This window comes from Capricornis sumatraensis, chromosome 11 (assembly GCF_032405125.1).
Source record: "Capricornis sumatraensis isolate serow.1 chromosome 11, serow.2, whole genome shotgun sequence".
Taxonomy (NCBI): Eukaryota; Metazoa; Chordata; class Mammalia; order Artiodactyla; family Bovidae; genus Capricornis; species Capricornis sumatraensis.
Window position 1 is genome coordinate 100784375 of NC_091079.1, and position 24220 is coordinate 100808594.

Below are 24220 nucleotides of genomic sequence, written 5' to 3' on the forward strand. Positions count from 1 at the left end.
TTGAGCTATTTCAAATCCTGAAAGATGATGCTGTGAAAGTGCTGCACCCAATATGCCAGCAAATTTGGAAAACTCAGCAGTGGCCACAGGACTCAAAAAGGTCAGTTTTCATTCCAATCCCAAAGAAAGGCAATGCCAAAGAATGCTAAAACTACCACACAATTGCACTCATCTCACACACTAGTAAAGTAATGCTCAAAATTCTCCAAGTCAGAAGTGAACCGTGAACTTCCAGATGTTCAAGCTGGGTTTAGAAAAGGCAGAGGAACCAGAGATCAAATTGCAACATCCACTAGATCATGGAAAAAGCAAGAGAGTTCCAGAAAAACATCTATTTCTGCTTTACTGACTATGCCAAAGCCTTTGACTGTGTGGATCACAATAAACTATGGAAAATTCTGAAAGAGATGGGAATACCAGACCACCTGACTTGCCTCTTGAGAAACCTATATGCAGGTCAGGAAGTGACAGTTAGAACTGGATATGGAACAACGGACTAGTTCCAAATAGGAAAAGGAGTACGTCAAGGCTGTATATTGTCATCCTGCTTATTTAACTTATATGCAGAGTACATCCTGAGAAATGCTGGGCTGGAAGAAGCACAAGCTGGAATCAAGATTGCTGGGAGAAATATCAATAACCTCAGATATGCAGATGACACCACCCTTATGGCAGAAAGTGAAGAGGAACTAAAAAGCCTCTTGATGAAAGTGAAAGAGGAGAGTGAAAAAGTTGGCTTAAAGCTCAACATTCAGAAAACGAAGATCATGGCATCTGGTCCCATCACTTCATGGCAAATAGATGGGGAAACAGTGGAAACAGTGTCAGACTTTATTTTGGGGGGCTCCAAAATCACTGCAGATGGTGACTGCAGCCATGAAATTAAAAGACATTTACTCCTTGGAAGGAAAGTTATGACCAACCTAGATAGCATATTCAAAAGCAGAGACATTACTTTGCCAACAAAGGTCCGTCTAGTCAAGGCTATGGTTTTTCCAGTGGTCATGTATGGATGTGAGAGTTGGACTGTGAAGAAAGCTGAGCGCCGAAGAATTGATGCGTTTGAACTGTGGTGTTGGAGAAGACTCTTGAGAGTTCCTTGGAGTGCAAGGAGATCCAGCCAGTCCATTCTAAAGGAGACCAGTCCTGGTGTTCATTGGAAGGATTGATGCTGAGGCTGAAACTCCAATACTTTGGCCCCCTCATGCGAAGAGCTGACTCATTGGAAAAGACTGATGCTGGGAGGGATTGCGGGCAGGAGGAGAAGGGGATGACAGAGGATGAGATGGCTGGATGGCATCACCGACTTGATGCACATGAATCTGGGTGAACTCTGGGAGTTGGTGATGGACAGGGAGGCCTGGTGTGCTGTGATTCATGGGGTCACAAAGAGTCGGACACGACTGAGCAACTGAACTGAACTGAACTGAACTGAACTGAAGTGTCTCTACACTTAGGAGAAGGTGATGGCAACCCACTCCAGTGTTCTTGCCTGGAGAATCCCAGGGACGGAGGAGCCTGGCGGGCTGCCGTCTATGGGGTCGCACAGAGTCAGACACAACTGAAGCAACTTAGCAGTAGCAGCAAGTGTCTCTAACACCGGGCTTCCCATGTGGCTCCGTATTTAAAAAACAAAAACAAAAAAAACCTGCCAAGGCAAGAGACGCAGGGGACATGAGTTCAATCCCTGGGTTGGGAAGACCCCCTGGAGGGGGACATGGCACCCTGCTCCAGAATTCTTGCCTGGGAAAAAAATCCCACAAACAGAGGAGCCTGGGGGAGCCACAGTCCCTGCACAAAGAGCCGGAATGACTGACCTAGTCTGCAAGCAGATGTCTGTTACGCATGGAAAAGTTTGAGAGCCAGCGTTAGGCTGTGCACCAGTGGCGATTTTGCCCTCCAGGGGACACCGGGTGATGTATGGGGGGCAGTTTGTCATTACAAGCAGGGATGGAAGATGCCACTTGCAGCCAGTGGGTAGAGGCCAGAGATGCTGCCAAGCATCCTACGTTACGAAGGACTGACCCCGTCCACGATGTCCGTGGCATGAGGGTGAGAAACGCAACACTCCCCTTTGGTTCACTTGCTCTGACTTGTGCCCAAAGGGGCTGTGCAGTCAGCTACATAGAACCGCACGTCTCTCCGCTAACCTCACGCACGCAGAAACGAAGGGCCAGGTGAAGGTGGCCCAGGCTGCCTCACAGGGGTTCCCGGGGGTGATGTGCTCAACTTGACTGTGTCTGAACAGCCCTTCCGAGAGATCTGGGATGGAAATCTTCCATCATGCTTTCTTCTGAACACTTCAGGTCAGGAAATGAGACTCCAATGAAGCCCAAGTTGATACACCATACCTTCTCCAAAGCAGTGAATGGCACCTGAGTGAATATTTGCATTTCTCTGCCTGGAGGGCATCTTTTGGGCAGTGGGTACTGGTGACCCTCCCCCTGGAACAGGGAATGGCTATCCTCTCCAGCATTCTTGCCTGGAGAACCCTGTGCACAGAGGAGCCTGGCGGGCTGCAGTCCATGGGTCTCAAGGAGTCGGACAGAACTGAAGCAGCTTAGCATGCACGCGCTGGTGACCCTCACAGAGGCAGCAGCAAGAGTATCAGAGAGGTAATACCCCTAGCAGTCAACCTTAATGAAAAGATGAGTTGGTAAAATAAGTTTTACTCCCTTCCTCACCTCTCATGGGACCTGGTCCATTCCGGAGTGGCTAAGTGCTCACAGCGGGGTCTTTCTGGGTTCATGTCCATCACCGTCTTACACTCCTGCGCTACCACCAGTGTTTCCTGGGGTTCCAACCCAAATAAGAGTCTTATACTGAGATGCTCGTCTGAGGTTCTGCTTCTAGGGAACTCAGAAATGAAACAAATCTTGAAATACGTGACACTATCAGATACAGAAGACACGCTGGAAAATGAAGTGGACAGAAAGGTACATAGATCAGAGTCAACAACGGTGCAAAAATGTATCTTCAAAAAGCCACTATTCACAGATTCATAGAGAGCAGCCAAGTCACTGCAGCCACAAAACAAGAGGATGCTATATATATAAGAATGAACAATGAGACCAAGAAAACGTGCTGGACTTAGCAACAGAACAGATAACATTCCTAAAGATTCAATACAAGTGCCGCAGATACAAGCCTAGTCACTGACCCCGAAAATGAGCAAGCACAGCAGAGAACGGCCATCAGAGGGAAAGGTGACAGCAAAGGTTAGCTTCTTACTGGGTCAGTGCAGAGGGTCCTGTACCCAGCCACCAGGATTTGCACCCTGAGGGCAGGGACAACAGAGGAGAGGAACTCCAGACATAACATGAGAGCGCATTCCAGAGCCGGAGCAAGGGAGCCTTCAGACCACAGGTCCCAACCTACTCAGTAAACGGCCCCCTCAATGTCTTAGTTATCTTTCCTTCATGACATTCCCAGGCACAAAGAAATACCTAACAATTCGATTTATTAAGTAGCTAAGTCCTAACAACATAGTACATTTTTGAAAAAAATGAAAGGGTGAATCGTCCAGTCATGTCTGACTGTTTGTGACCCCATGGACTATAGGCCCACCAGGCTCCTCTGTCCATGGGATACTCCAGGCAAGAACACTGGAGTCATTCATTTCCTTCTCCAAGAGATCTTCCCGACCCAGGGACTGAACCCAGATCTCCTGCATTGCAGGCAGATTCTTTACCATCTGAACCATCAGGGAAGCCCCTAGTGCATCTTTATGTCCTTAAAAATTAGCGTTTGTTGGGCACCATAAAACTTCTTAAGCCTTGAAATTGTACTGGATACTGCTGCCTCCATTTTCTGTTCCACACTACTTCTCACTTAGCACTTATTTTAATTTAAATTTAATTTCTTATCATAGTAATTGCAGAAAATCCATCTTTGCAAAGATATTGACATCACTGAAGGAATGTAGCAATTTAACGCTGAAGCTCCCTTTAGTGGTCTGCCTGGTGTACAACAGACGCTGCTGCTTTCCTTGAGACTTTAAAATGTTCCACATGGCGTCCAGCGGAGCCTGGTGGGCTGCAGTCCATGGGGTCGCTAAGCGTCGGACAGGACTGAGCGACTTCACTTTCACTTTTCACTTTCATGCATTGGAGAAGGAAATGGCAACCCACTCCAGCGTTCTTGCCTGGACGATCCCAGGGATGGGGGAGCCCAGTGGGCTGCCGTCTATGGGGTTGCACAGTCGGACGCGACTGAAGCGGCTGAGCAGCAGCAGCAGCAGCAGCGCACGGTGTCCTGGTGAGTTCACCGGGGCACCTATGGAACCTTGGTGCAGTTTGGGAACCACCGCTCCGGTCGCTGGTGCCCATTAAGTGCTTAGAAGAATGACGACCAAAAGCCTCGCACATGTCAAGTCACTCGACACGACTGAGACTATCAGAGATAAAAAAAGAAGCATTAAGACTTAACAGAGAAAAGAAATGGTTCACACACGAAAAGAAGAGAACGAGAGTGGCATAAGACCAGTGAGAACAGAGATCAAAGACATTATCACATATCTGCTTCCCAGGCGCTCTTTCTCAGAGAGCCACTGAAGAATGTGCTCCGGCAAAGCTGCGGAGTAAACAAGCAGTGAAGGCGCCGTCTGATCAGGAGAGCAGACACAGGAGAAAGCCGAGGACAGCCCGAGCAGGATGGCCACACACCGGGCCGAGACAGAGCCGGTCCAGAGCGGCAGGGCTCCAGGAGAAAAACAAGCAGAACGGGTGGATTATTTGATATGTGTGAACATTTGAAAAAATTATTGCTAGAAATTTGACACGTTAGTGCTGCATTTGGAAAAAAAAATTAAGCTAGGCATAAGAAAACAAAGCAAATAGAAAAAAAAAAAGAGAAAAACTGTTAGTATTAATAACTGCAAGAATCCTCATCATAGAATACTACTTAGCTGGAAAACGGAGCAATACTGACATCATTCTAATTTTATATACATAAAGCAATTTAGTCAGTAATGGCTAAATTTGATGTATCAAGAAACAGCAGTATAGGCATATTATTCAGAATATTAGAATACGTATTCTAGTATGTAAAAGTATGTATTCCAGTATTTTAAATAATCTGCCCCTACTGCTATTAGAATATTCTAAATAATATGCCTATCTTGCGATATATTCTAGTATTCTGGGGAACAGGAGAGAAGATATGAGGGAGGGTAGGTGAAGGAATGCTACAAACATGGATTGTTTTGATTTAGAAAAATTCTAAAAATGAAGTAGAGAACAGACGATGATATGCGGATATCACAAGCAGAAAAGGAAAGCCACTGGCGTGATCTTCTGTGCAGACGAAAGGGTGTTTCAGACGGAAGTGCACGCGGTGCAGGGCCCAGAGAACCCCGTGACCCCTGTAGCTTACGTTCCTCTCTCCTCGTGTGGTCCTACCGGGCCGGCCACCTCTTCTGGGAAGCACTCCTTTCCACGCCACGTAGACTGAGTGCCTTCAGATATTCCATAAGCTCTGTTACAAGATTTCCTCCTTTGTGATTCATATGATTCTAGAACTTACCTGTAATTTATATGAACGCCATTTATTACTCTCCGCCCCCAGGCTGCTCCATTTTAGAAGAGCAGGAATTTCATTTCATTCCTCTATAGATGTTTGCTTCAATCTACCAACAAGGTCCCACCTTACTAACCACCCTAAGACAAACGGTTTTCTCCGTTTTTGCTTTGGTTACATCGGGTCTCTGCGGCAGCACGCAAGCTCTCTCTCGCGGCAGCTCTGGGCCCCTCCGGTCGCCGGGGCTCCACGGGGTCTCTTTAGCTGCAGCGCTGGCTGCGCGGAGGGGCTTGGTTCCCGACCAGGGATCGAACAGACCCACGCCCCGTGCACCAGAAAGTGGATTCTTGGCCACTGGGCCACCAGGAAAGTACCGAAAAATTATGTTAATAACTAGTTGTATAACAACTTAACACCATAACTCATAATTCAAACCGCTCCCCTCTTTTTTTTCTTCTTCTTCTTCATATTTTATCATCTCCGAATTGGGGAATGGCCTTAAAGTTTCTGAAGGCCCGGATGGAAACCAAGTTCTTACATAGCGTATTTACAGTTTTTCCTCTCATTCATCGAGGGCCGTCCCAATCTGAGGACACTGCCTAAGTACTTGTTAACATTCACACTGACATTCTAAATTTAGATCTAAATATTTATTAGAACCAGCTTGCAACTCAGGGCTTCCTTCGTGGTTCAGCAGCAGACAATCCACCTGCCAATGCCAGAGAGGCAGGCTCAGTTCCGGGGTCGGGAAGACCCCCTGGAGGAGGGCTTGGCAGCTCACTGCAGTTCTTGCCTGGGAAATTCCATGGACAGAGGAGCATGGTGGGCTACAGTCCATGGAGCCACAAAGAACTGGACGTGACTTAGTGACCTTGCAATCAGCCTCACAGGGGATGTGTCTGCCCTCTTTCCTCTAGCACCGAGTTTGATGAGCCCCTCTGTCGCCCCTATCTGTGAAGGCTTAGTCTCCATCTAACCCTGAACTGAAGGCATAACACTCTGGTGCCCAGTTCTAAGCAGGTGTCCTGTAAGGCTCCCCATCTTAGTCTTTCTTCCCTAAGGGTACATGAATTTATCTTCCACTGGAGGGTCTCTTGGATTCCACAAAATACAGCACTAAATAACAGAAGTAAAAAAAAAAAAACAAAAAACTAAAGTATATTTTTATTTAGTAACAGTTATATACTTTACATTTTTTAAAAAAAACACTTGGGTTTCTTTAGGCTAATAAGATCTTGGCATTCCTATAATTACTAGAAAAATTTTCAAAGAGTTTTGAATTTTGCTTTGTTGGTTAAATCCTTATTTGCCCACTATCCCTTCACAAAACACTTTTCTGCATGTTCCTGCATGTCAGCATTTTAAGACACAGGTCACATTTTCCCACTAAAAACCACAGCAGCCTACGCTGCCATTCGGTTGAAGGAGAGTATCTGACGCGACTAAAAATCATCAATGAAACACACTCTTGTGGGATTGTAACTCACCCCACGTGGCAAATGAGCTCCGCTAGGCCACCAGTCTTCTGGCACGGTGAACCCCAAACTGTGCCCTGTGCCTGCATTACAGAACCTGTGACTGAGCCCTCCATCCAGAAATGAGACTTGGCTAAGCATGAGGTCTGACCTGCTGCATGGCCAGTCATCACTTAGTGCAGCCTATGTTCTCGGCACTGAGCTAACCACTTCACACACGCAATCACTCCTCCTCACGATGAACCTACTGGTTAAGAAACTGAGGCTTGTCGTTAAATACCTTGCACAAGACCACAAGCTAGAAAGCAGCTGCATGCAAATTTAAGCCGACTCTCTAAACCACTGCTTTTTACCTCTTTGAGAAAAAAAAAAAAATTGCAACAGGAAGAAACAAGGGCAGTCTGAACAGCAATGCAAACTGGACATGCCAACTGCAGCCATCCTCAGCAACTGCTAAATTTCAGTCACAGCTGCTTGCATTTATGCACATGCTGACCCTTCAGTCCACAGCGAGGAGAAGCAGTTTCGAAAAGTACTGAGCTGAAGTATGGGTCATCCTTTTAATTTCCATGATAACCACTATTAATCATGAACTTTTCTATCTTGTCTACTTCATGTTGCGGATGGGGCTCATTTGCGTGGGTCTGTTAGGACATTTATTTCATGGTGCACATTACATATTTTCTCAGAGGTCTCACTCTGCAGGCCAGAGCTAAAGGCAAGTGCTATTATAGATCAAAGCCAGTGAAGTGTGTAATGAGGTTTAGTATATAAAACATGTTATAAACGTGGGGGAAAATTCTGGCTTTTCTTTACCATTAACTGCTTTGAAATGCATCATCTGAAGTAGAATTCTCAGTAGGCCACAGGCTGCCAGAGAGGAACTTCCCCTCCACACAGACCACCGGTAGCCTTGGTTAGATGTGTTTCACAAATGTAGACCCTGTGCAATGAGCTATTTCTAACACATACTCCCCGGCATGTGTTAAAACGCACCACTGAACGAGAGGCGCGACCCCTCGCCCCGCAGAAAGAAGGAACTAAGAGGTCAGCTTCACTTACGGAATACGGTCCGAATTCTCAGACTGATACAGAAGCTGAAAAAAGAAACAGTTAAAATATCTAAGCAGACAGTTTCCATCTCCTCCAGTAGTGTTCTTACTTATTTGGACATGGAGGTCCCTGAGCCACAGTGGGGCAAAGGCAAAATGGTTCTAAATATAGCAGGAAAGGATAACTACCCTTTCCCATCACTTGTAAAATCATGTCTGGCTACTCTTTTGTTAACTGTCTTCCAAGCCTGGTCTATGTTAAGTAAGTGCTTCCTGGGTTTATAAAGTCCTTTCTTCACTCCGCTTCTCTACAGGGAAAGGTACGGTTTCCTTATCAGACGCCAAATGTTTACTGCCATAGTCTAACAGCATGAGTGCTGGAGGATGGGAGTCGTGACAAAGGGTCATTGTTACGTCCCCAAATTCTCTCTCTCTCCCTCCTTCCTTCTGCCTGTCCTGCCATTTTTCCCTCCCTAACACATTTTAACAGCTGGTCGTGTACCAGGTACATGCTCAGCCACTCTCCTCCGTCCACGGGATTCTCCAGGCAAGAGCACTGGAGTGGGTCGCCTTTTCCTGCTCCAGGGAACTTCCCGACCCAGGGACCGAACCTAGGTCTCCTGCAGTGTAGACAGACGCTTTACCGTCTGAGCCACCAGGGAAGTCACTCAGTCACTCAGTCACGTCCAATTCTTTGCCCGCCAGCCTCCTCTGTCCATGGGATTCTCCGGGCAAGAATACTGGAGTGGGTTGCGGGTTCCTCCTCCAGGGCATCTTCCTGGCCCAGAGACTGAACCTGAGTCTCTTCCACCTTCTGCATTGGCAGGCGAATTCTTTACTACTGTGCCAGCTGGGAAGCCCAATGTGTGCCAGGTGCTATTGCTTTATACGCTGGAGTGAAATCACCCTTTCTCTCACTAATCTCCGCTACTTCACATGCATGTATGTTAAGTTGCTTCGGTTGTGTCTGACTCTGCAACCCTATGGATGGCAGCCCACCAGGCTTCCCTGTCCATGCGCTTCTCAAGGCAAGAATACTGGAGTGGGTTGCCATGCCCTCCTCCAGGGAATCCTCCCGACTCAGAGATCAAACTTGGGTCTCTTATGTCTCCTGCATAAGACAGGGGGAATCTTTACCACTAGGTCCACCGTGGAAGCCCTCCAAGTTCTGCACAACCAGTCTTAAATGCCCTGCCTCCCTGCTTACTGCAAGGAGAAGCCACGTCTTATTCCTTTGAGGCTTCTCCTAGTCCCTGCATGATGTCTTGGGCCGGTGTCAGTGTGCCGCAGAAAAGCGGATGGAGTGTTAGATAACCTGATTTCCAGCTCCATCACTGACAAGGTACCTGGGACCAGTCACACAAGCCTGGCATTTCCACTTCCTCCTGTACAAAAGGGGAATTATAACAGCTGTCCACTCATCCACAAAGGGCTGACCTGGAGACAGAATCATAATGCAGTGAAGCCCCTCTACAAACCTAAGTCCTGCTCAGGGAGGCGCCCCCAGGTATAGTTTGGGATCAGGTGCCCACACCCCAGGCGGCTGGGTGGGTGCAGGGGGCCACCCACCTCACTAGTCTTGCCAACTCCATGCCAGAAGCATGCTTGAGGGAGTGAGCTTCTGGAAATATGAAACCAAGCATGACATTTTCCTGCCTCGAACACTTCACCCTCAGAATGAAATCCGACTCTAAGAAGCCCTACCAGCCTCGACCCTGCTCGATTCTCTCGTCTTCTCTCACTCCTGCCCCTCAGCAAGGTCTACAGGGTACATTCTTCCCACTCACACTCAGCTACAGCTGACGGCCAAGCTCTCTTTTGGGCTGAGGCCCTGGCCTTCCGCTAGCCCAAGAGGGGCTCAGCTTCCCTTCCCATGGGCAAGCTCTGCAGCCCATAAAGCCCTTTGAAGTTCAAATTTGGGTCCAGCTCTGAGGCCATCTGCCAGCAAACTCGCTACCCTTCGCCTGCACCCCCCCTCCCTGCCCCCCCGCCTCCAGCACCGCAGAAAGTGGTGGAAGAGACACTTCAGCGGCTCCCCACACCAAGCGCCCTGGGGAGGCGCTGAGGAAGCAGCTTAGAGCGACAGGGCGAGTGTCAACGACCGTCACTGACGCTCTCACCTGAGTCCCCATTTTCCGAGTCCGGCTCCACAGGAGACTTTCGTACGCAAGGATGATTCTGCTCACCCCTCACCTCCACTCTCAGAACATTCTACACTCCCTGATCTCAACAAATTCTGAAGAAACTGACTTTATTGTTGCTTCAGCTACAAAAAGGTTGATGTAGTTCGAATTATGATTTTACTATGAATATAAGGGCGAAAACCCTCCCCCACTCCCCCTCCTCCACCCAAAGCTTCCAAAGGCATTGGTGGGCCCTGCCCTCCTCCAGAGGGTGCGCCCCTGGGGTCATGGGGCACAATGTCTGCACAGCTGGACGCAGAGTCCGTGTTCTCCACTCCCTAAAATGGGAAATGAGTCTGTAGTGTGAAGATTTCTGACCTTAACTTTGATGCACGTTTGGTTTGACACTGACGTAACTGGCATAGTTTATCCACTATTTAAAGTCTGAATTGCAGTTTAGTCTCTTTGCTCGCCGTGTGTCCAACAACGGAGGCTCCATCACATTGCAGGTGTGGGCCATATGGCGGCAGGTCCCTCTGGACAGCCAGACACTTGGGGATTAGGTTGGGGCTCACTGTCCATCCCTGCCTCCCCCTCTGGGTGGCCGCACAGTGACCGTTTCCAGTTCGTGGCTGCCGCCTGATGTCAGCACACGAGGAGCGTGAAGAGCATCTTGAGTCCAATAACTGATGACGCTTCCACTGACTCAAGCAGACAGCTGAGGCAGAAGTCAGTATCAGTCTCACCTTGAGCTTTTAAGCCTGACAGACCTGGATATCTTCTGTTAGTTGAAGCAAATAACCTGCTGTCTATCAACTTCAGTTTCCATTCAGTAAAATTAGCAACAGTAGCACTAGCCTCTAAGAGTTACTCAAAGTGTAACAGCAACAAATGTAACAAATGCAGCCCCGAATATATTAAGTCCTCAAGAGCTGCGAGCTGTTGCTGTGATTCCTTGCGCCCAGAGCAATGGTCTCCTAAGGTCACAGTTCTATAGTACAAGAAAAATGAAAAATAAAATAAAAATTTAAAACTATAAACTCCAGTAGGGGAATAGGGAAAGCCTGCTCCTTAGAAGGAACAAGTTCGTCTTCATTTGAATCATAAAAATAATTGAGCACATCAGGCACTTGATATACAACCCCCGCTTCCTTTAAGAAAACGCTCAGAGTGCTCTTCCTATAGCAGCCCAGTAAATAAACATTTACTTATTCTCATTTTTCAGAAGACACTGAGGCTCGGGGAGGTTAAGATCCTTCTACGACAGAGTCTAAGACTAGAATGCAGGCACTGAAATTTTCTGGGCTTCATTTCAGAAGAAATGTAGCCCTGGATTACATTACTAATGATACAGCCCTCCGTACCATCATACACGGACAGAGGAGCCGGGGGGCTACAGTCCATAGGGTTGCGAAGAGTTGACGTGACTGACGGAGGCACACGCACACCATCAGTACAGGCAGTGAGTCTCCACCAGGGGGCACACGTCATGAAATGAGCGCCGCATCAGCATTGGTTGAAGAACTCAACGAGTCTCCATCTGCTCCCTCAAAAAGCCAGAAAAAGCAAAATCTAAGTTTAAAAAAAAGTCTTTGCCATATAAATATATATTTAATGCAGCCCCTTAGCCCTCTCATCCAACTAGATTCCATCGGCACAGTCTTTCCTGTGTAGAAATTCTGGAATCAAGATGGCATTTCCGTGCAGGAGCAGTGGACAGGTGAGCTTTAAAAGCCCTTCTGGTGGTTCTGGTAAGCCCCTTCAGCTGGGAGCCGTGTGCTAGTACTAGGCAAGCTACCAGAGGAGTGGTGCGCTGCTTGATCTGATGATATACGGCCACGCCCACCTCATTTAGGACCAATACTCTCAGAAGGACAGATACTGTTTTGGTGGGGAGCGGGTTTCTGGTTTATCTGAATAGCAGTTGATTTCTGAACACTCAGGCTTAGAATAAGACTGCTGCCCAAACAAAGCCCAGGTGGGTCTTGTCCAGGAAGCCCACAAGTCTTCCCCTAAAGCTCCTGCCTGGAACACACAACAATCTGTTGTAAGACTGTTATATTTAGAGGTCTTCACAAAACTCACTTTTCAGTTGCAGCACCAAAAAAATTCAGACAACTGCTTGAATTATTTTCTTGACTAAATTTATTTTTAACTCCCGGAATCATATTTTCTTCCTCTTCAGGGGAGAGGTAGATTTTTTAATTTATTTCTTTGCTAAGTCACTATTCACTAGATTGAAACAGAGGGGGAATAAAACAAAAGACATAACCAAGGGCAGTGCCTGAAATAGAAACGACCTGCCTTTGTGCCCCTGATATTCTGCAGTAATACTGCGAGCCGAGCAGGTGTCCAGCCGTTTATGGTCCAAACTACACTTGCTCCAGATTCCACCTGCCCCTTGTCACACAAGCCAACACACACTTGAATCAAGAAACTTTTTTCTGTTTACTTATGTTAATCATCAAGCCAAGGCAAATAGCCTTCTACTTTCTGGATCCCGGGTAGCAATTAAATATGAAGACATCACAAATACTCTAGACAAATAAGGGTTGGGGGGAACCTTCTGTATTCTAGGCCAGGAAGTGGGCCACCGTGGACCAGCTGTTACAGGGAAGAGCAGTTGGTTTCCAAACTTCAGACTTTCTCGGTTTCACAGGCCGCACTGCAACTGATGAGCAGGAAATCGACTCAAGGTCTTAAATTAGGACTTAAATCAACCACCAGTTTACAAGGTCTCAGCTGAAACATTCCGTTTCAATGGCCATGGTTTCATTTATTCATTTGCTCAGCGGGCATGACATGGAGCTCAAGGGAGAGGACCCATAATCAAATAAAAGCCCCCAGACAGCTCAGTCTACAGTGTGGGGGCAGCTGGCTAAACAGACACTTACATGTCATACAAGGTGTGTACTCCGCAGCTGAGCGGCAGACAGGGACACAGAGGGAGAGACGGGGGCACAGTTGTGGCAGGAAAGACGTCCACCCCCTCAGCCCCCCCACCGCCGCTCTGTGCACAGACGCACACACAGCCACACCAGGACACACGCCGCAGACCATCCTACTCACACTCTGTAACAGCGGGAACGGGGCCTTCAGGTCTCAGGAGAGGAGGTGCTAAGACACTTCACGGAACAGGGGAAAGTGTTTACAAACGTAAAGTTGATTCCACAGCACTCCGAGGGGGTGCAGGGGAAACATGGGGAAAACTCAGGCAGGAGAAAACACTCCAGCAGCCCTCCACCCAGAGCGACCTGGAATCCAGACCGACCGGCCAGGCACCTGGCAGCAGAAGCAAACTTCTGCGTAAAGCTGCGGCACGCCTCCCAGCCCTTGGCGCGACTCGCCAGGAGCCCCGTCTCCAATTTGGAAGGAGGGAAGCCGGGAAGGGTGGTGGGAGTGTCGGCATTCACACGTGGCCCCCTCTCTCGGGCCCCTGTGAGACTCAAACCCCCACCGCCTTTTTTACGCCGGGCTGCCCGGGCTTCTGAGAGAAAATCGTGCCCGAGCAGAGTCGCGATCACTCGGTGAGCCGGCTCCGTAACGTGGCCGTGAACCCCTCACCGCCAGCTTCACCTGCAGCCCCTACACGACACCGGGATTTCGCGCGGATAAAAACGAGGCAAAGTGCAGGCCGCCCCCCGTCCTCTGCCGGGCACTGGGTAGGGGCTCCAGAAAGCTCGCTCGCCCGGCCCTTCCCTCCAGCCCTGCCAGGTCGACGCCTGGCACGACCCTGGGGTGGAGGCGAGTTGCCCCCAGGAGGGTAGAAGTTGTCCCAAGTCCGCGCGCTGCGGCCTCGGGAGAGCGGCTGCAGGCGCGGGGGGCGCGCGGACCGGGCGGGGGTGGGGGGAGGCAGGTGGAGGGGCGCGCGGCTCGCGAGGGGCCCTCACCTTCCAGCAGCACCTCGCGGCCCGCGCGCTTCAGCGCCTGCACCGCCTCATCGTGGGTGGCGTCGCGCAGGTCGGCGCCGTTCACCGAGAGGATGGCGTCGCCCACGTAGAGCGCCTGGGTCTGGTCGGCCGCCAGCCCCTTGAAGATCTTGCTGATGAGAATGGGCATCTTGTTCTCCTTGCCGCCCTTGATGCTGATGCCCAGCCCGCCCAGCTCCTGCTTCAGCACCTTCACGCCGCGCTTCTGGCTGCACACGGCCTCGGGCACCCGCTCGGGCGGGTCGGTGAAGGCGGTGCGCACCCCGGCGGCCGCCTCCGCGGGCCCCGCGCCCGGGCGGGACGAGGCTCCGGCGGCCGCCCCGAGGCCGTTGGCCGCGCCGTCCTCGCAGCTCAGCAGCAGGGCGTCCTCGCCCAAGTTCACCAGAACTTTGTGCCAGCGGTCCCGCACCAGAACTTCCAGCAGCCCGCTGCGCGGCGCGCGGCCGCCCCCGCCGGCCGGCCCCGCCGCTACCGCCATCTTTCCGGCATTCTCCAACGCGCGCCCGCGGGGCAAAGTGCGGGGGGCCGCGCGGGCAGCGACGAGCGCGCGGGGGGGACAGCCGCGAGGGCCGCGCGGGCAGCGACGAGCGCGCCTGCGGGGAGGGCGCGGCTCCGCTCCCGACTCGCCCAGCCGCCCCGCGCGAGCTGGCGGCCGCGCTCGGGCCGGCCCCCGGCCTGATCTGGGCGGGGTGGAGCGACCTAAAAGGAGAGAGGAACGGGAGGGAGGAAAGAGCCAGCTGCGGAACCGCGGCCGAGGGGGCGGGACGGCTGCGCGCCGGGCGGGGCCGGGCGGGGCCGCGGCCGCTCACCTGTCCCGCCGCCGCCCCCCGCGCGCGCCAGCCGCCCCGGGGGCCCCCACGCCGTCCCCGGGACCCCACGCAGCCCCGGCCCTCTCCTCTCCCCGCCCCGGGGACCCCACGCCGTCCCCGGGACCCCACGCAGCCCCGGCCCTCTCCTCTCCCGCCCCGCCCCGGGGACCCCGCCCCGCCCCGGGACCCCGCCCCGCCCCGAGGACCCCCCACCCTGCCCCGGGGACCCCACCCCGCTCCAGGGACCCCACGCCGTCCCCGGGACCCCGCCCCGCCCCTAGGACCCCCCACCCTGCCCCGGGGACCCCACCCCGCTCCAGGGACCCCGCCCCGCCCCGAGGACCCCCCACCCTGTCCCGGGGACCCCATCCCGCTCCAGGGACCCCACGCCCTCTCTCTGGGACCCCGCCCCGAGGACCCCCACCCTGCCCCGGGGACCCCACCCCGCTCCAGGGACCCCACGCCGTCCCCGGGACCCCACGCAGCCCCGGCCCTCTCCTCTCCCCGCCCCGCCCCGGGGACACCACCCCGCTCCAGGGACCCCACGCCGTCCCCGGGACCCCGCCCCGAGGACCCCCACCTCGCTCCAGGGACCCCACGCCGTCCCCGGGACCCCACGCAGCCCCGGCCCTCTCCTCTCCCCGCCCTGCCCCGTGGACCCCACGCCGCCCCGAGGACCGCCCTACCCCGGGCGCTCACCGTCTGGGTGTCTGGCGACTTCCCCCTGGACGTTCCCTACCCGCCCCCGTCACACCCTCTGCCGCATCGCCCCTCAGTCCGAACTCCAGCCGAATCTAGATTCAAGCCTCCTCGCTTCCTCGTCTTGCCCAGGTCTTACCTGTCTCTCCTCTCTGCCGGGACGCCCAGGTGGACTCAGAGCCCCCAGGTTCCCCGAGAGTCACGAGGGAAAGGCTGGCCTATGAATCCCAAGTGAAACGTCAGCATAACCCGATTGCGGGACACCGTCTTTAAAGGCAGGGCACCTTTGTGCCGGGTCTTGGAAGGCGTGTCTCCACCTGCACCAGGCCCCAGGGACAGGTGCTCTTCCAGTCCTCGCGGAATATATGCTCTCTGCTTCTGACCTATCTCCCCGCCCGCCACGCCACCCCAGCTGCTTCCTATGGCTCTCTTTATTCCCAAGATCCAGCAGAGAAAGTCCATCTTAAAGAACGCAGTTGTAATGGATTGTGTCTCCAGACTTTCTTTATCGGTGACTTATTTGCAGCTTAAGCTGCGTTTTTCCTGGGATGAGACATTATAGTCCCTGGTCACCTTCCCAGTGGTAAGATAAGCACTGGAAATGCCAGTGTAACCCTTAGATGAATCTTCCGGAACCAGCCTCCACCCACAGCAGGCCTCAGGGAGCTCTGGAAGTGTTTCACATTTCCCAGTTATTGATACCTCCCTTTCCCACTTCCCTGTGCCCTCTCTCCAAAGCCAAACAAAAAGCTCACCAATCCCAGAATTCCTAAAAGTACACCCGACCCAGCAAAGCGTCAGGAGGAAAGAAGTCTTAGGAACACATTTCCACTGATGCATATCATCACTGAAACTTCTAACCCTTCCAGCATGACTCACAGTTTTAAATAAGAATGTTTAAAAACCCAGACCAATCCCCAAAGATTGGGTGGTTGGTATTCCAGGATGGGACCCAGAATAAAATGGAAACACTGGATTTCTTCTTTTTCTTGCAGTCACTGCAGGTGGGTCAAGGGGAAGGCTCAGATTTATACTTCACTGGATTTCTCTTTTTTATTTTTGCAGTCACTGCAGGTCGAGGGGAAGGCTCAGACTTATACTTCTGCCTGCAGTGCCCTCACCACCAATGCTCTAGAGGCTGTTTATCCTCTCACTAGCGGCCCTCAGGCCCGACAGCACGGGCAGCGCCCTGCTGGGTGGGAAGCCCGATGGTCCCGCCCTCTGTTTAGAGGCTGAGGACGCAGGTCCGGAGCGTCTGCCAAGTGCGCTGAGATTGAGGTCGGCGCCAGAAGGCCAGTGTGATGATTTAGCAATCAAACCAGCTCTGCCCTGGGCCTGACATCTCCATTCACGTTGCACCTGGATCTTGCCTCTGTGGTCGAGCGATGTCAGAGGCCCAGGCATAACTAGAAGTAATGTATTGATTTGTCATCAGAAATTGCGAGCTCTGGGATGGCAATTTCTCCGAATCCCCGCAATAAGCACATTTTTTCCGGGTAAGCAAACCTACGTGGGAAGGAGTAGGTTGCTTGTTGAAAGTGGCATCAGAAGCAGAGCAAATATTCATTATCATTAGGCCTAAGGCGTGCGTTGTCAGCCAGAGACGGCTTTGCCAGTGGAATTGGAATAACAGCCCTATTCTAAACGCTTTACACATGTTAACTTAATCCTCCTGGGAATTCTTGGGATGACAACGCTTCCTATCATCATCACTTCTATGTCACAGGTGGAAGAGTGGAGGTGCAGAGTTTTGAAACTAGCCCTGGTCCTGTAGCTGATAGATGGCAGAGTCAGGGTACGAACCCAGGTGTGAAGAGCTTGGACGCCTCACCATCGTCCTCCGCTCTCCTGAAAAATGCTCAGACCCTGTCGGCCCCAGTGCTCAGCTTGCACTGAGGACAGCATGTCCACTGGGAGGGAGGCCCTGAGGGTCAGGCCCCTTCTCCTGGAAAGGTGCGGACTGCCCAGACGGCTCAGTGGTAAAGGGTCTGCCTGCCGATGCAGGAGACACAGGTTCGATTCCTGGGTGGGAAAGATCCCCCTGGAGAAGGAAGTGGCAACCCACTCCAGTATCCTCACCTCACGGATAGAGGAGCCTGGCGGGCTATAGCCCAGAGGGTAGAATGGGTCAGACCGGACGTGGCATCTCAACAACTAGCGAGGTGCAGCCAGCTTTGTCTCTGGACTCTCCCGCTCCCCAGGCTCAGAGGACACCCGCTCCCCTAGAGTTAGCACATTCTCTTCTTCAGATGTGTTAATAGGTTAGGGCTGATGACAGCTGTGGTCTTGCTGGCTTAGAAGCCCTGTCTGATCCCTCAGACACCTCTGCACACCTGGCCCGATTAGGAAAGCTGCTGGCTCTCAAAAGTAAGCTTGAATTAATCTCTTGGTACTAGGCAGGACTGCCACGCAGTAGCCCTGTAGTGCATTGAATCAGGACAGATTACGCTCTCCTCGATCTCTCCTTGTGAAGAATGGCCCCTGAACAAGTTGAAAAGACTCCCGGCGTCCTGACTTTACGAGTGCGGCGTTTGAAGCTGAGCAGAGCAGTGACGGCGTTAAGGCCCGGTGATCGGTCTGTGACAAGCCACAGCTGGGCTGGCGTGACTGCCCGTCCACCTTGAGCATTCCAGAAGTGACACCTCAAGTCCCCTCCTCCTTTTTTAACCAAATTTCTTTTACTCAGCTCTGTCCCTGGTTCTGTTTGCTTCTTTGGTCCTCCGCTTTTGACTTCCATCTCCACCCAGCCCAAAGTGGGATCTTCTGTGGGTGCGTCTTTGCTGTGGGGTTGCCTTTTCCTGCGAGAGGGGTGGACCTCAGCCTGCAGAAGTCCTCGGCCGCGGGGCGACGATGCCTGGGGCAGCAGGAGCAGCCCGTGGGGAAGGGGCCATGTCCACTCTCTTTCCACAAAGGGGTTTGTCCTCTGCCCTGTCCCAGACGCTGTTCTAGGGGAGCAGACAGATGGTAGGACGTGCCCTCGGAGGCGCCCATCGTAGCAGGCCACAGGGTGGAGGTGGAGAAAGGCTGAGAGGTAAGAAGCTTTCATGGAGAAGTGAGTGCCGGGAAGAAACTACAGCGGGGCAGAGGGTCTAGAGTGACTCGGGGAAAGTTTTTTCACAAGGAACAGCAGGGCGTCTTTCACAAGATTCGTGTGCTGGCACTGTGAGGAAGCAAAGCTGCTCGTCATCACTGGCTGAGCCAGAACAAGGCTGAAGTTGACGGCAAGGGGCCCAGTCATGCCCTGATCTGACCCTCTGCTGCGAGGCCGCTGAAGCCTCACGGAGACCTATTGTGGAGTCTTAACAGCTAACAGAGACCTCTTTGAGAAACCAGACGTTGCTCTGGTGCCGTTCTTGGCCCAAGAGGACCCACAAAGCTAGTTACTTTCTGTAAGAAGAAGATTCCCGTCGAAGACTCCACCCTGGCTCTCTAACCTTCCTCAAAGCACGTGAGGAGTGACTCTTACTTTCAAGATGCAGTACTGGGACGGAGGGGTGAGAGCTGTGCAGAGCGCGGCGCGCCCCAGGAGGCCTGCAGGTGCATCACCCGCTGTAAGCGGGCTGGCCGACACCTTCTGTTGCCGAGGCTGGTGTTCAGCTGGGTGGATAGACCACCACCCAGACTCCCAGCCAGCCGGTTGGTCAGGTGAATTATTTGATTGCTCGTTGTGTTGAGAATGTTGTAGTGGTGACTTTTTTGGGAGCAGAGCTAGCCCAGGGCAGAATTGTGATGTAGTTAGATGCTTACCCTCTCTCCCCTCTCACTGAGTTCCATTCTCTCTGGTTCTCTTCCGTAACTACTTCTGCTGAGACAAACCATATCCAGTCTTAATATCTGTGCTCTAGATTTAAGTCACTTTTCCTAAAGGATCTTAAATTTGATTCTTTTTGAAAACTGTAGAAGGATAGGTGAGATGTCACATTAAAGACATTGAATAAAATGACTCTAAAACTCTGGTAGGCAAGATACATTCCCACCAAATACTAGGAGCCTTAGCAAGTTGGCCTGAGGAGGCATTGAAGATGTCCCAGTAAACAGGTGAAGAGGAATAAGAAATCAAAGGTTTCTTCCACACACATCTTTAAATAGCAAGGAAGTGAAAAGTCAAAAGATGAATGTTGAAAGGAAAATGAAAGTCAAAGGAAAATGCTGAAAGCAGAATTGATTTGGTCTGGCAATGTATTTGAATATGGGAGCAAAGGGAAAGTGTTTATGGGGAGAGAAATTCATAATTATTATGCTAACTTTTGAATTGCTTCTCTTCATAACTAAACGAGAGCCACACAAAAATAGCCCCAATTAACTGGAAAACTTGGAAACCCAGAGACAGAAGACATATTTAAAGGCAAAGGGCTACTGCCCTACTCCTGAAATGAACATTCAAGCCATCTGAGGCATCATAAGACACTGTATTTACTTGAAGTAGCCACTGGACTAAACTCCAAGTTGGCAGTCGACGCTTGCAATCTCTGCTTGGTGAAGGGAAAAAAAAAAACCAGAGCAAGCGAGAGGCTGAGCCTGGAGGCAGCGGCCTGCGCTTGTCGTCTCCGTGCGGGATAAGGCTGCACTGCAGGGGAGGGGCTGTGGCGAGAAGTTCTCAGGACCACGCAAGAACAGAAAGGCAGGTCTCAGGAGCAGCCCGAATGACGGCTCGGCCAAACAGCGTGGAAACATACTTTCAGAAGGATCTTAAAGGGGAAAACGAATTGTCCTAGACTGACTAGAACTTCTGTTTCCCATGTTTCTGTTCTGTGTTCGTTGCTCCAGCACTGGGGATTCCATGGCTTTTATAAAACTGCAGTTTCAAGGAAACACCTGGCAGCTGTTCTCAGTGGTGGGAGGGAAACAGAACCCCCTGGGGGCCATGTGAGAGAGGCAGGTGTCGGGTCCAGCAATCCCTTCCACACCCATTGGCAGACACACCTCTGCAAGGAGGCGCTTTCTTCTGCACAGTTTCTAGGCTGTTTGCTTGGCGTGCCTCACAGTGTGTGGGATCTCAGTTTCCCGACCAGGGATCGAGCCTGTGGCCCTGTGGTGGAAGCACAGAGCCCTGACCTCTGGACCCCCAGGGGATTCCCCTAGATACAGCTGTTTCTGTTGTTGATTCTTAATTTCACTATGATCTAGATTCTCATCCAATGTGCTCTAATTCATTACTATCATTATCCTGTTTTCTGCTTAAATATATCAAATTTGGCCAGTATGAGCCTCTTTAAGCTGACGCTTTTATGTTTTGATGGGTCTTCATTGTCTTTAAGCCCTTTTTACAAGTTTCTGCTTTTTGCTTTGTGGCATAACACGCTCTTTCAGGATTAATTTGTATTTTATATGCCTAGCCCTGGGATCAGTCATTCTTTAAGGAGCCCTGGTCCCTTTTAGTGGGAAAATTATTTAAAAACCAAGATATGGGGACTAGGTGTACTTATTTATATTATGATAACGTGCAGATAGTTTATATTCATATTCTCATTTCAAGTCCTACGCCATAAGCTGCTTTCTTACTTTTCCTTATTCCATATTTGTGTCTCCCGATATGTGAGAAATCTGATTTTCACACATGTCAATAGAGTTATTCTGTATTACAATACAGAAAGAAATTGTTCAGAAAGCACGATTAGTATTCTGATAGCAGCCCCAGGAGCAAACCTACGTGGTGGGTTCCGAGTCTCCGAAGCTCCTCCATCCCTAGAACACGCCCCAGGAAAGGCACACACAGCCCCGCACAGATGCCCGATCCAGCCCGCCTCCTAAGGACATGAACATGGCCAATAGCAGACCCAGATGGCCCGGGCTCTAGAACACAAGTGGCCTGGTTGTCTCAAAAGTGTTAAGTCTTGGAAGACAAAACACAGGGTGGAATTTTTTAAAAGGAAGCTAAAGGGGCGTGAAACCCAGATAAATTATAGGGCCGTAGATCCAGTCATCAGAGGAAAACTGCAGGGACTTTGTGTGTGTGGCAGTTAAAGACATTTAAATACAGACTGCATATTTGATCAGGTAATTGCACCCACGGTAGTTAAGTTTCTTGGGGGCAATAATCATAGAAAGTTTTTCTTCTTAGAAGGTATGTGCTGATTTGTTTATGGGTGAAATGGTGTCTGTAGTTCAGTTCAGTGTCCGACTCTTTGCGACCCCATGAAATGCAGCACGCCAGGCCTCCCTGTCCCTCACCAACTCCCAGAGTTCAAACCCATGTCCATCGAGTCGGTGATGCCATCCAGCCATGTCATCCTCTGTCATCCCCTTCTCCTCCCGCCTTTGATCTTTCCCGGCATCAGGGTCTTTTCCAGTGAATCAGTTCTTCGCATCAGATGGCCAAAGTATTGGAGTTTCAGCTTCAGCATCATTCCTTCCAATGAACACCCAGGACTGATCCCCTTTAGGATGGACTGGTTGGATCTCCTTGCAGTCCAAGGGACTCTCAAGAGTCTTCTCCAACACTACAGTTCAAAAGCATCGGTTCTTAGGTGCTCAGCCTTCTTTATGGTCCAATTCTAACATCAGTACATAACCACTGGAAAAACCATAGCTTTGACTATACAGACTTTGTCGGTAAAGTGATGTCTCTGCTTTTTAATATGCTGTCTAGGTTGGTCATAGCTTTTCTTCCAAGGGGCAAGCATCTTTTAATTTCATGGCTGCAGTCACCATCTGCCGTGATTTTTGGAGCCCCCAAAAGAATAGAAGTCTCTCACTGTAATGATGTCTGTAACTGAGTTTCGAATAGAGTAAGAGAGGAGTTACCAAGAAAATGCGGCAGAGCGTCAACTTTCAAATATAGAGACAGACAGAGAGAGAAAGGGAAGGAGATCCGTGATGCAGACGTGGCGGAATTTGTGGTGAGTGAATCCAGTGAGAGGTAAATGGGGATTCATTGTATGATTGTTTCAAATAATTGGTAGGCTTCATACTTAAAAAAAAATAGAGTTGGGAGTAATAGTGCAGAAACTTAAAGCCCCGCTCCAAAAGATTCTGATGATTCTGATCTTGGGTAGGGTCTGGAAATATACATTTTATCAAGCAGATTCTGAAGCAGGGACTATGGTCTCTGGTCCAGCTTTTGTTTTTGTAAATAAAGTATTATTGGAACACAGACATTTGTTTATAAATGATCTGTGACTGTTATCATACTGCAGTGGCACACAGGGTTGAATAGTCTGACAGATTATAGAGCCCTCTGACCTTTGAACCCTTTGACAGTAGAGATGATCAGAAATATAAAAATATTCTAACCCAGCCCTTTACAGGAAAAAGATCCCCCCTCTTCCCCCGTCCCCGGGCCACCTTGGGCCTCCCAGCCATCCAGGGGTCCAGACGCCGCCTCCTGCGCCGCACTGCGGGGTGATCCCTGGTCAGGGAGCTGAGATCCCACATGACTAAAAAACCAAAGCATAAAACAGGAGCAAAACTGTAACAGATTCAATAAAGACTTAAAAAATAAAAGAATGACCCCTGCTCTAGTGCAGTCAAATATAAGAAAAAGTCTAGAGCAACTTTAAAAGCGGGAACCCGGGGTGTGGGTGACGCGCGGGGGGACCCGGGGTGTGGGTGACGCGCAGGGGGACCCGGGGTGTGGGTGACGCGCCGGGGGGCCCGGGGTGTGGGTGACGCGCCGGGGGGCCCGGGGTGTGGGTGACGCGCCGGGGGGCCCGGGGTGTGGGTGACGCGCAGGGGAACCTGGGGTGTGGGTGAAGGGGCACTGGTCTGGCAAATAGTAAGCATTCGAGTTCATGGTAGCTAACGTGATTATATATGAAGGAAACAAACCGGAAAGACTCAGGATCGACAGCTGAGCGCGCCCACTGTGGGCCAGCTCACCTGTTTTCATGCAGCAGTCCCATCGGCTCTGTGACGTAGAAATCATCTAAGTTTCATAAAACAGTACATGGAGTGCAAAGACAGAAGCCCACTCATGGTTACATAAATCTGGGGGGAAGAGCTGAAATTCAGACTTAGGTTTGACAAACTCCACCAAATATCCCTTCACCCCTGAGTCACTGCCACCTTCACCACATTTTAAGCTTCAGTGGATTGAAACTCAGACTTTACGTCTGAAGGCGTCTGAGTGAGGGCTTTTACAGTCATTTTGAAAGGGAAACCCGCAAGGGGACCAACCTTGCTTCCAAAGACTGGGTCTTTGGCGGCCCTACCACTGCTGTGTTTTAAGCTCTGTCTCACAGGCTTTCTGAAAGGTGAAAAAAACCTGTGGCTCTCTCTCTCAACGTCCCAGCACCAATGCCCCCAACAAAAAGCAGCTTTAGGTTACATTCAGAGCAAGGGAGTCTTACATTTTTCATGGATGCAAAGAGACTTTATTGCCATTTATTTTCTTTCCAGAAAGTCAAGCAACTGCAAATTTTGTTTGGGGCTGTTTGGAGACTTCTTTCTTTGTTCTTTTTTTTTTTTTTTTTTGAGACAGAATTTTGTTTTTTCCCAATAAAATCTGTTTGGAATGAACTTAGATGCTGTCACAAAACATCCACTATAATCAGTGCCTTTTGAAATTTTTTCATGGCTAAGGTTATTGTGATTTTGCTTTGGGGAACAAAGGAGCTTATGATTTTGATGATTTTATATATACATATAAAATGAGAATGTTTATTTTTCACCCTCTAG

The 24220-nt window shown here is 50.8% G+C and overlaps 1 protein-coding gene across 1 annotated transcript in view; it reads right to left on the bottom strand.

The window, feature by feature from the left end:
- The window catches only part of SNTB1 (syntrophin beta 1), a 244368-nt gene extending 229794 nt beyond the window's left edge, over window positions 1-14574 (bottom strand). The window contains exon 1 of the mRNA XM_068983377.1: window positions 14058-14574. Within this exon, the coding sequence (XP_068839478.1) occupies window positions 14058-14574 (517 nt within the window). The remainder of the gene's footprint in view (window positions 1-14057) is intronic.
- Window positions 14575-24220: the final 9646 nt, after the last annotated feature.